A 13,592-nucleotide genomic window follows, 5' to 3' on the forward strand; every position below is an offset into this window, starting at 1 on the left:
ATGGTTTCCACCTTTGTTGCACTTACGGTTTTAAACACTTTTATCAACAACAACTTGATGGCATGCCTAGAAAGAATGTAGTCCTGTAAAAAGTCTCCCCTAAGATCCTGGTACAGTCATTGCACGAAAGCCGAATGTGGCGTCGCCCTGCTCTGTCAGCCAATAGATCTAAAACAGGAAGTTATTCTTTGTTGTTTCCCAAAAACAACCAGAGCCAAATTCCTTCCCAAACATCCTTGACACGACAAAAATCCCCTGTATGGGCCGGCAGCCAAACGGTACTCTATAGGGTGAGGGTGACCCTTGGAGATTGTTCAATAATCATCCCACCAGGTCCTGTGCTTATTTTGAAGTGTGGGATATTCAAGGCCCAGGATGGAGCAATGGCTGCTCCCATCCTGTCTTTCAAAAGGACGGATGTGAGTTAGAAATGAACGCTGCTAACACAGTGTGAGAAAAAGGTATATTTACGATGCAAAAACCTGTTGATGACATAACAGGCACGACTAAAACAATATGTCTTTGGTGTTTATGAGTCCTAAAGGCTCTAAAAATATAAAAATATATAATATATATAATTTATTACATTATTTATATAGAATAATAATGATAATAATAATATATATAAATAATGTAAGGACACAATTTGACTGAGATAAAAAAAAAAAATCTATTCCATATAAATGATGCAATTCTCGTTTTCTAGGTTCATGTTATGATCAGTGTGATACAGAGTTAAAAAGAAGAGTGGATTACACCCTAACTCCTGGAGAATCTCAAGATAAGACAGCTAAAAATACCTCCTCCTGAGAACAGGATGCATTCGCAGACAACAATCGTCATTTCAGAGGTAGGTGTTGGGATTTCCTCCAAACACTGCAACTCAGATTTCTTCTGAAATGTTATCAAAGGGATTTGTATTCAAGCCAACTGCCAGGACAAGTTGTGAATTCAGAGCCTCGACAGTTGAAGGGCAAATTTGTGTCGACTGCAGATTGTCTCTACTGTAAAGACCCTGTGTAACAGATGTCAGAGTGCTGCTTGATTCTGCATATTTACATGTGTGAAAGAAACATGAGGCTACGGAGGGAGATGCTTTGGATATTAATTGCTGTTTAAAGTAGCCAATAGTGGTGAATGTGCAGCACACCCTCAGTGCCAGATTTGACTAACAGCTCAACATGCAGACTCACGACAACAGCCTGCTCTCTGTTGTCTAGGACTCTCCACCACCTTCGCCTACGCATGTGGATTTAACTGTTGAATTGGACAGATTAGGTCCCCGTGGACCAGCCGGGAACTGGCAGAATTTACAGGGAGGAGCTAAAAAGCTTTATTATTCGATAGATATATAGTAATCGATAGAAGAAATATAAGCAAAACCACCATCATATTGTTCTTTTGATATAAAAACAGATAGAGGACCAATTAACACATTTATTTAGCAATTTCAGCTATTTATGGCACTATTTAAATTACATTTTGATAGGTTATTGTATTTTATGCAAATAAAGTATTTAAAACGATGCAGTACAATGGGGAGCACAAAACAGTCACATGTAATACAAGTACTCCCTCTACATAGAAAGTGAAGTTTGCTCTTATTTTTGACAATTTAATGCATATACAGCAAATTAAACTTTTCAACAGACATTTAACCTCTAAGCTCAAGAAGCCACGTGGTCAATCATTTGTGTTTTCCTACTCTCAGCAAGGTGTCTTTGTGAACTTTGAACACTGCAGCTGGAAACATCTAAAGTTATCTATTTGAAACCAGGCAGGCATAAAATCGCTGCTTCCAAAACTGTCCTGTTATTAAGTGGTGAGCCGGGCTGAACTTGCAAAATTCTGATCCAACAGTGAACAAATATGAAACAACAACTCCAGGTTGTTATGCTGCAGATCCATTGGAAAAACATTGAACGGAGGCACAAAGGAATTAACGACACTTTGAGAACAGTAAGGCTTGGATGACACCGGTAGCTCATCTTGACCCCAAAAGGCTGACTTAAAAGAGAAAGAAGAGGGAGGAGAGTGGGAATGTTAACAATAAAAACTCTTATTGGTGAAAAGGTAACAGGAGGAGGTGGCTGCTCACAGCTGGTGAGTGAAGACAAACATATCAGGCCCGTGGTACCAGGAAAAAGCTCTGTGCACAGCAGAGGAACCCAGGGGACAAAGGACACCATCACAACACTCTCACTCCTAGGGTGTCAAACACAGCCTTCAGCAAGAGACTGATAAATGATTCAAGTAAAATGATACAGAGAACGGTATTCTGCTCTATTTCTGAAAGAAACTGTGTGCAGCAGACTCTTCTATTTTAATGTTCAAATGATGTAAAAATGTTCCTGATATTTTTACAGTTTAACCATGAACTTATCTTTAATAAGTCTATAAAAAGAAAATACCATCACAACCAAATATATTGAACTTAAATTAAGAAAATAAACTACATAAACTGGAGGATGCAGGTGTTACCACTGCGGTGGTAGCTGCACAGAAAAGACCAAAACTTTTGTATAAAAAAATGTATATGTATTTTTGTAATTATTAAAGCAAAAAATCTCAATTATTCAGCCAAAACTCACCAATCTGAATGGGTTGGACAAAATAACAGATACATCCATCAATCTAGAATATGTCACCACGATCTGCAGCCCTGAAGAAGAACACCCCTCTAAAACATTACAACTGTTTGATTGATTTCTATGTTAGACCACTATAAAGGGAGTTAGTGGAGGAAAGAAGGTCCTGAATGATTTTTTTCCAGGTCTGTATGAGAGATAAAAGATTTGACCTTGGCTATGTTTCTTAACATCATTGGAGAATCTCCTGCCATACATAAAGCACGACCCAGTCCTGAAAGTCTTGTTCTGAATGATGTGGCCTTGGGCCTGGGGGTCGGAGCCTGCAAACCAGAGGAACAGCCATGTTCCACTCCATTAATAGCATAATGAGGTGACCACAAGATGCCCAATACGATCACTTAGACCCTTAATGGTTAAGGCATCCTGCAAAGACAAGGTCTAAAGAGCAGTAGCTATGGTTGCAGTGCACACAGTAAATTATTCTAATGCCCCGTGTCACCTGCTGCTACCAAGGACTCCAACAAAATCTAGCTGCAGACTTTGAGTTACAGAGGATACAATGTGATTTATGCAGCATTATGTGTCAGATATGTATGCGAGGATAAGTTGGAACAAAGAGATTGTTTGTTCCAACTAATGCAGCTGTAGCTCTGCAGGGGTGTGGAATGATTGGACTGTTTATCTGGATTCACACTTCACACAAGAAGGGAACAGGAGCACTGCCATAGAAAACTATGGCCATGGTTAGCATTGGATTTCACTCATACGCCCAAATTGGTGATCTCTAGGACAATAAATGTGTGTTTGTTGTATATTAGTCATATTGCTTTATTATTCCTCACAACGTCTGCGTTTACATTGGTTCATTCCACCAGTGGAAAGGTCTATCTTGTTCTAATGAATGAGACTAGACAGTCACTGTATTGTGTTGTTTCATTCAAAGTGATGGACAGCATAGTTTTTCTTTAGGCTCCAGAGCCCCAATGTGTAATTACTTTTTTAAGGAGGCACGTGTCAGCTACTGCATTTCCTAAAAAGGGCTCTGGGGACCTTTATCTGCTATAAATACAGCTTTTGGCCCTTTTCCATGACATTAAGAAGTGCTGCTCTGGTTTATGTGAAGCCAAGGTATGATCCGATCAATGAATCAATCACCTGCTGAATCAGACACATTAAGATGCCTACTAACATGGTTAGTAAATTACGATTTAAACGAATTACCACACTCAAGGCTTTTATTCTTCTTTCGAGGACAAGCTCTGAATGTCAGGTGAGGTTGTGTGCCTCCCTTTAAAGACCTGTTGCAAATCCGGCTGGACCAACAATGATATCAGTACAGGGGAAAAAGAAACCGGGAAGAATGCAACTGTTGTGATTTGGCAGCATTTTGGGGAGAGTACTGATAACGCTAAAATTAAGCAGTAAGAAATGAATGTTGTGAATTAATTATTTAGCCTTTTATGCTAGTATGCAGGATAAAGTATTGGGTGGGACATCTATTGATCTACTTTACAGAAGGTTCTTTACTTCCTTGGTGCCAGAACCCAGTCCTCTGCTACAGTTTGCCAGGCTTTACTAATACAGACTGATCTATAGTTGTGTGTCATCCTGACAAAGGTTTAACATGCTGTCTCTTCTGCTCTTTTTGGTGTGCACAGTGTGAGTGGGGGACTTCACAGAGAACAATCAGCAGGAACATGGGAGAGTCCAAAGCGTCAAAAACATTAATCGATAACATTGAGTCACGACATGAATGGTCTGTTGTTCACAAAGAGACAATGAGAGCAAGAGACTATAAACCTAAAGAGAAAAGCCCAATATAAACATTCTTTAAAATCACTGATACAGTTTATTATTAGGTCAGTGTGAAGTTTTTCTCTCACGCCAAAGTTCTAATTTGTATTGCATGCATGTTACAGTAGTGGGGGTGAATCACAGTATTGGTCTCCCAGAGCATCACATGCTGAGGTTTGATTTTGCAAACTGCTCTATGGGATATTGTGGTGACTCAGCAGAGGCTTCAATCTCTTCAATGCCCACAAGACAATAAAAATAATCACTTCTTTGAACTACACAATCTTAGCCTTAGACTTGTATTGATCCCCACTTCACGCACTCAATAATCCCACAGTCTATCATAGTGAGGGGCTGAAAGCTGTTATGGTCGTCATGCTAATGGTACAACTGGTCCAAAACCATTTGTCAAACTTCCTCTGGAAATATTTATGATCAGCCTTAAAAATCTCCAATATCTTCAAACCGTCTTCCCACAATTCAACATATTGACAACAAGTAATGCCCTGTACTGCTCTGGGCTGTGCTCACCATGTCCTGTGTCTGTGCACGTACACTCATGGAAAGTGTTGAATGCATTAACTGCCTTCACCATCCACAAAAGCACCACAGGCTTCAACAGAGGAACCATGTTCAGTTACCTTCATATCCAATAAACCTTATGCCCATCTGCTGTAGTTCCATTTATTGTATACTTGAAAAGATTAGCCACGGCTGAGATACAGTATTAAAGGTGCATAATGCGAATCAAGCAAAATCTTGTTAAACGCTCCTATTTTAAAATAACCCTTGTCTGTTATTCCCTGACTAACTCAGCTAGTAAGGGAATAACAGGGAACCTGACAATATGCAACATGAGTCATGGTTAAATTACAACTGGTGCAAACTAGAGGAAGGATATATCTTTAAAATACTCCATGCATTGTGGCTTGTTCTATGTACGATCTAGTAAATTGTTTTATTACAATTATCAGGTACAAGGCCACAGGCAGGAGACTCCCTCTGACATGTCGCTGTCTCGCTCTCTCCTATGGATTTCTCTGTCTCAGATGCACAAGAAGAAACGTGAACAGTCTGAAGAGAGCTAAAGAGGTGATGTCATATCATATATACATGTTGAGTGTTTACACATGTTAAATTTTGGAAGGGGGAATAGAAACATTTCAACGGTTATCTAAAGAGTATGCAGCAACACCACAAATTAGTAAAATCAATGTTTAACATCTTTCACCAATAATACCAAGAAGACGAATACAACTTTAACCACAATTCCTCCATCTGTTGCATAAAGAGAATGTATCCATTCATAAGTGCACTGTGCTTAAGACTCATCGACAACCACTGACCAAGCAGCTGAATGGAGATGCAGGAATAAAGCACCATTATCTGTCTTTGCTTCTATTGTCCGAGAAACAGCCTTGATACTCAGAGCGCGTCTTGTTCTCTGTGCATTTAATTTACATCACAGTGCTGATCTCCACCTGTTCCACCTTAATATAACGTTGACACCCACTCGAATGGAGCAAAGCGCTCTCTCTCTACTCAGTGACCAAGCAACAGGGAAGCAGCAGCAGCCACTGGCGCTTGTTCGGTATCTGCTTCAAAACATAACAGTGAAGGATTAATCCATGGTGAAACTAACGGCGTTCCATCCAGCACACACACACACACACAGAGACACACACAACATCCCTGCCGCTCTCTTACCAACAGATAGCAACATGTATTCATTTCTTACCGTGTAAAGCCCAATCCTGCACAAGGCAAGGGAGAGCTGCATGTGCTCCGACATTGTGCTCACCAGCAAGCGTAACCCCCGGCAACAAACAAGCCAAGCCTCTGGAGTAAGTGAATGGGCGGAGGATGATCAGGAGTAGCGGCACACAGCAGTGTCAGGTCAACAACAGGAGTCCAGCCCCTCACCATCTCACCGGCAGTTGCCCATATCCACAAGCCATTTTGATTCAAGCATGAGCAGCAGCGTGAGGGTCTGTACGCGGGTTGACGCTCAGCACTGAGGCTATGGTCTCGTGTTTACGCCCCGTTTTCATTCACTCAAAGACACAACTATTCTCAGGGATCAGTGGACAGACACAAGCTTGAGATTAGTTTGTGAGAATCTCTCTCTCTCCACAGAGATTAAGGGCTCAGTGACAACTAGGGATACAGAATAAGACTGCAAATTGGATTAGTCACCATTACACACCCACACACTATTCCCCATACTGTACGCGACGCATGAAGTATGGAAACCAGCGCTTTCCTTGCATGGAGGAGGAGGACGAAGCGACCGACCACTTGAGCTTACAGCGGTCGTGGGGATTTCTGTGACTGTTGTGGGACGCTTTGTCAGAAGTCCGTCTGTTCATGGGGATCTGTGAGTCATGTTCAAATAGCTTGTTTTGGTCAGCTCAGCGGTCTTGTGATAGTCGCTGCCAAAACCTGCTGATGAACTGCAGTTTTAAAACATAGAATACTAACTGTACTACACTGCAAAACTTCACTTTTATTTGAATGACTATAGAGACAAAAACCTACTGTTCAACATGCAGTTTCCCATCCTTTAACTCACTGGCACTTTTAAAGCCACTCAGAGTAATCAGACTGGACATCTGACACATGCACCGGGAAAACTCCCATCACAGCAGTGGGTTGGTGGATCGTAAAAAATATCAGCAAAATGTTTACTGTCCCTGTCTTGCATAACCACTATATAAATATGCCGATTTCAGAATTAGGATGTACTCATACTAGGCCTGGTTGCCTTGTACTGTTCTGGAGTCCTGTGCTTCCTCCCATATCCCCCCCGATGGCCTGCCCTCACATTGAACTTAAGTGTTCCGCACTTGGGCACAGTTGAGTCAAAGCACTCTGGAATCTTTGGTTGAGAGCATCTTTTGTTACCATAACAACTAGAATTACCTAAGCTAGGATAGACACTAGCAACTGAAATAAATACTAACCATAGCTTATTCACCTCCATATTCTCCATTTTGGTGGTTATTATGGGAAAGGACATTTCTCCCTCTGCTTTTTACAGAGGCAGCTGACTGCGGGAGAAATTTGCAGCTTTAATCCCAATCCATTTTTCACATTCATCAATAAGGTGAAACCCCAACCTGCTAATAACTCAGGTATTCTCCAATGAATTAAATGTCCAAATAGTAATAGTAGAGGTTTCCGTATGACTATGAATTTATTTTATTTTTTAATTAAACACTTTTAACTAGGCTGCAAGCTTTCCAACTCAGGTAAATCTATTCCTGTTTTGCAGTGAAGTGTCAGCTTATTTCACAGTTTTAAAATGTTCGGTCCAACAGCCAAGGTTATACCCCCCGCTAAAGAAATCATAGAGGAAACACTGCTGGGTGCACATGGTGCCTGAGTGTGCCAGGACTGTGATTACAGACCAACCACAATGTCATTAGTTTGATATTATTGGGTTGACACAACATGAAGCTGTGTTTGAATACACACATACACATATATTACCTGCAGAAAACCTGAATGTAAGAAAAGCTCCATATTTATATAAGTCATATTTATGAATTGTGAAAGCTCAGCAAGGAGATATAAAACTTTTGTAAAATGTTTTGCTGTTTAACAAGTGTTTCAGATAGAAGAGTTGAAAAACAGAACCTTCACCAGGAAGAAAATATCAGTCGATACACTTGAAACAAAATAATTTAAAAATATCGTGATAAATATCAATGCTGACTGATGTGAAATTTTTTATCTTGATTTAATTGTTTGTCATATAGTTCTATAGTAGATCATTCAATTTGATCTAAACTCAATTCAACAATATAGGATTTTCTCGGAACCTCAGGTCACGATAAAGCAAAAGAGGTGATGTCATATCATATATACATGTTGAGTGTTTACACATGTTAAATTTTGGAAGGGGGAATAGAAAAATTTCAACGGTTATCTAAAGAGTATGCAGCAACACCACAAATTAGTAAAATCAATGTTTAACATCTTTCACCATTGATTGATAAGTAAAGCTACTTATCAATCTGCATTTGTTTATGGCTATTATAGACCCACAGCTCTTCAAAATGAATGAGAGTAGAATAATACACCACTGCAGCAAATCAATGTCCACTACATTTGTTTTTCTACTGAGGAAAAGCTTCACGGGGACCAACACAATGGGAGTGGTTATGGTCTGAGAGAATGTAAAGGAAATAAAATGCAATAAAAATATAAATAAAGTTCACTAATGCCCCTTTAGACGGACAGTCCATCAAGTTATGTTGACATCAATATGGAACTCAAAGTGATCCTCATAATTATCGCTTTATGAACCCCCATAAATATTCCCTCATCTTCCTGAGCAACAGTGATGCTGCTCCGGCCTGAGATGCTGACTCATGAGCACTCTCCACAGACACAGGGGAATCACTGCACTGAGCTAACCAGCAGACTGAAACCTGACGTGCAGCTGGAAGGTTAGAAGCAGGGACAGAAAGTCAGGAATGCTGTTGTGCTCAGAAAAGGTATTTGACATTACCGCTGGGGGCAACGCAACCTAAATAACGGGTATGTTTAGGGATCTGGGGCCGACTTGTCTGAGCGCTCCGTTCAAAGTAAAACCTGATATTTGTAGAAATATTTTTGTGAGATGGTGGTTGTGTAGGTGCTCTTGTCGTCATGCAGTCGGTTGTTTCCGTTTGCCTCTGAAGGGAGTTGGCAGAGATGTCTGCCAGCACCAGTGATGTGTGTAACACGGTCAGACAGGGGACAAGATTGAAAGGAACAGTAACACCAGCCTTGTATCCCATAGGCTGGACTCATATGCTGCCAAGAAATCCCCATCAGCTCCACTTCCTGTGTTGCAGTGGAGAGATGTCTATCTGTTATAGCCTGCTATGTGCAGGAGATGTGCCCTGTAGTACAGCTGGTCTGCCAAAAACTCACACAGGCTTCTATCAAGACAATTTATTTTCATTAAAGGTGTGATGTTGTTCTTAAATCCTCACAAGAGTGAGAGTTGCAGAATTTCCAAGGACACCTTCCCACATTCATCCATTAAAACAATGTTAATCCTGCCTCAAAAAGAGCCTGAAAACGCAAGCTAATAACTATTTGATTAGAATTCTGCCATGATTTCTGGGTAATGTTTCATAATAGACTGTGCTTTTAGATTTCCATGTTATAAAGAGAGGTAAATAAGTTAATGAGTTTATTCAAAACTATTGCTTTACATCACTTCCAACAACCAGTCAGACCACTCCACATTACACGTTCTGTTCATGCAACTACACAGACAGGAAACCAGGGGTAATGTAAACAGGTGGTGGACAGCAGGGGCACTCACTGACACTAAGCTAAACAGGTGTTTGGTCCTTTTGACTCAACAAAACTATTAATAGTCCTGACGGCTGTATAACTGTTTTCTTTGCTTTTTTTTTACAAAGTTCATGTGAGGTTCAGCATCCCTTCAAAAAATATAATTGTTATCTCTGTAGATATGTTCAAGGCAACACCGCTTTTTCTAAAGTGCAATTAAAAAACTGAAGCCTAAGTGTTAATGTAATGGGTTCTTCTTTTTTATGAAGCGCATTACTGATTTAAGTATGCTGCAGATACACAAATCCACCACTTTTTGTTCATCAAGAAAAATGCATCGAATTCAATCAAAATTAAACATTCAACTGGACCGTTGAATTGAAATCCAAATCATATAATGTGATGGAATAATGCTTAGCTCTTTTTCACACAAAGAAAACATGTAACCCACCGTATTAATTCCATCAAACTCACACTGGCTGTTTAACACCAAGCAAAGCTAATGCTTTTTACAGCCTCATAGATCTGTCTTCTTCAGGGACAGAGCTGCACAGACAACCTGAAAGTCAGTCCACCTGAGGTTAGCCTCAGTCGTTTGTGTGAAGCAGCCATAAATAACTCTATATCAATGGCAAAGGTTGAGTGAGATTGATGAAATAACCTTCAGGCGGTGGATTTGCATAAATAAACAAATATAATGCAGTGAAGTGAGTTGAGCTCGAACTATATGGCTTTATCGGGATTGGTTCTGGTAAAGATGCTCGGGTGTACGAAATATCTGATCAAAAGTAATATCGGCCGATATATTATAACAATGATTCCTAAGATGTCATTATTGAACAATTATGGCAAAGAAATCTAATTGTGACTTGATACTTAACAGTTTAAACATAAACTTGAAAGAAAAACAAAACAAACAAAACAAAAACATAAAGAACTTGAAAGTTATATAGAAAATAAACATTCTTAACATAAAAAAGGAAACATTATATAAAACATCCTTTCAGCATTATTTATTCTATATGATAAAAGTTTTAATATCAGCACATATTGGCAAACAAAAATGTCTAGATAATATGTCTGTGTCAGCTAATTATTATTGGCCAACAAAAGAAAAAGTTACCATCCATAACAACAATAATGCTGAATGCTCTGGTCGGAGTTAGAGTAAGTGAAACTAAGAATACAGTATTAGTTTGTTTTCGTCTACTCGATGTCACTCACAACACGTTCATTGTGTCCTTTCCTTTCTGGTAAAGTCTGCAAAAGGTTAGGGTCCAAAAGCTGTTCCACTCTCGCACTTGTAATTCGGTACGACTGTATCATGGCAACAGCTAGCACCAAATTCCTGTGTCAGAGCTGCTGTATCGTGTGATCTTTTTTCCCCCTTTGCACTGACCGGGCAGGAGTACAGTTCTAGAGAGAGCTCAAAGCTCCATGCAGCTGAATCAGAATCCAGCACAGGCCAGACTCTTTATGTATGACATTCACAACTCAAACCACAGTTAATACCCCAGCAAATGTGCAAACGCTGCTGTGCTCCCATTCCCGCTCATCCCAGCCACCGTTATGTGACAAATCTTTTCACGTTTCACTGTTGATTTAAAGGAACGGGACATAGTTTGGGCCCAGGTTCTGTGCCAGGTCTCCAGCGTGGCACAGCAGGAGAGGAGGCCCGGCGCCTATTGAGTGGCCGACCTCTCAGGACAGCCGAGCTCCAACAGTCCACAGAGTTACAGCTGGGCCTCGCACAGAAAACTGTTTGTCACAGAAAATCTCCAATCATGTAAGCCGGACTATTTCTGTCGTTGTTGCTCTCAATATGTCTGGAGAGCTTAAATGTGTTAATATTCCAAATCGGACTAATACGTATGGTTTATTTTTACTCGACCACAGCTGATCTCTAATGATGTAGTGTGAATGCAAGTGAATAAAGGCTGTGCTGTTCTCCAAGCACATCAAGCAGAGAAAGACGAGAGCAAGGGTGAAACTGATTTCATTCAGTTCGTGTCACGAGGGTTCTCTTATTGACAATCGACAATACCCTTTGTGTCAGTCTGTGTGTGTCTTTGTGTGTGTGTGTGCCTTTGGTACCAACAACTTTCCTTTGACATGTAACCTAGTTCACAAAATAAATCAGCACAAGACACCGAGAGGCCAGTAGCCTCAGACATCCATCAGTCGCTTCGGGCGCAATTGCTCTTTGTTGCAGAGCGGGACTTTGTAATCTTGACTCTAAAAGAAACGTCCTGGTGAAGTTTGAAGGTCCTTTCAGGTCCCACGTCTTGGGAGAGACATTACAAACAAGCTGATAGCACTGGGTGGGCAAGTTCCTGTGCACTTCACGCCGTCCCTCTGACGTGACAGCACATTGTCTTTGTCCTCTCCCTCTGTGGCGTTATGAATTCCCAGGGAAAGCCCTCAGTTACAGCTTCCTCCCTATTGTTGCAGGGCTCCAGCAGCACCCACCCTGTCCCTACAATGTGGGCAAAGGGCCCAAAACCCATATTCTCCCATGGCCAACGCCGGTGCAAGTGCTTTGACCTGTCATGGCCCGTTTGGTGACGTGGGGTCGAAAACCATGCAGGGGGGTTGATGCACCTCGAGCCAGGGAGACAGTGACAGCTGGACTCTCACATGTCCTTCTACAGATCGTCCTGCAGGTTCAGGAAACATCAACAGCTCCAACGTGTCATTGTGAAGCTAACTGACACACGGGGGGGGGGGGGAGCTGGTCGATCAGTGTTTCACATGTAAACAGATCGTGGTTCGGATGAACCGGTTAGACCTCACTCACACACACGCACGTGCACACACACACACACACACACAGAGAGAGGGAGAGACACACACATACACAGCTGATACATTAGCATGAGGGCAGCTACACCTTTGTGTTGTTGGGTTAGCACACACACAGATAGAGTGAGAGAGAGACACACACACACACACAGACAGACACACACAGAGAAAGAAAGAAAGAGAGAGAGAGAGAGAGAGAGAGAGAGAGAGAGAGAGAGAGAGAGAGAGAGAGAGAGAGAGAGAGAGAGACACACACACACACATACACAGCTGATACATTAGCATGAGGGCAGCTACACCTTTGTGTTGTTAGGTTAGCACACAGAGAGAGAGAGAGAGAGAGAGAGAGAGAGAGAGAGAGAGAGAGAGAGAGAGAGAGAGAGAGAGAGAGAGAGAGAGAGACACACACACACACAGACAGACACACACAAACACACACACACAGAGAGAGAGAGAGGGAGAGAGACACACACACATACAACACAGCTGATACATTAGCATGAGGGCAGCTACACCTTTCTGTTGTTGGGTTAGGACACACACAGAGAGAGAGAGAGAGAGAGAGAGAGAGAGAGAGAGAGAGAGAGAGACAGAGAGAAACACACAGCTGACACATTAGCATGAGATCAGCTCTGTGTTGTTGGGTTAGCACACACACACACCTAGAGAGAGAGACACACACACACCTGATCCAAACCCACCACTGGGACCCGTGTTGGGTTGGAACCAGCAGCCATTGCACTCACCAGATAATCCATGTACTGTGGCTGGGCAGTCACAGCAGCACCAGCTGGTTTGGTGGTGAAACTCTCTCCGTGTGTTAGTCTCCAGAACGTGACGGGTTCGAGCCCCACGTCGCTTTGTATTCCCCGCCTCTCCACAGCAGAATAGAACCAGCAGCCCTTCGGAGGGGTTTTGTTTTCACGAGCTGGGATTCTTTCCTCCGGGTTCTCCTTCGGCCCACAGGCAGGTCTGACGGCGGCGGAGGGCGAGTCGGAGTCGGACGACGAGGCCTCTTCGGTCCCGGCTCTTTGTTAGTGGGTAGAAAAGCCGAGTTCCGCCGGCGGAGCAGCGTTTGCATCCCAGTGTGTCACTGGGTGTTTGGTTGAG

The 13,592-nt window shown here is 41.9% G+C and overlaps 1 protein-coding gene across 1 annotated transcript in view; it reads right to left on the bottom strand.

Annotated features, from left to right (window-relative positions):
• The window catches only part of LOC133002230 (ADP-ribosylation factor-like protein 15), an 89,023-nt gene extending 75,431 nt beyond the window's left edge, over positions 1–13,592 (bottom strand). Inside the window, exon 1 of the mRNA XM_061071995.1 lies at positions 13,229–13,592. Within this exon, the coding sequence (XP_060927978.1) occupies positions 13,229–13,240 (12 nt within the window). The 5' untranslated portion in view covers positions 13,241–13,592. The remainder of the gene's footprint in view (positions 1–13,228) is intronic.

Source organism: Limanda limanda, chromosome 5 (genome assembly GCF_963576545.1).
Source record: "Limanda limanda chromosome 5, fLimLim1.1, whole genome shotgun sequence".
NCBI classification, from domain to species: domain Eukaryota; kingdom Metazoa; phylum Chordata; class Actinopteri; order Pleuronectiformes; family Pleuronectidae; genus Limanda; species Limanda limanda.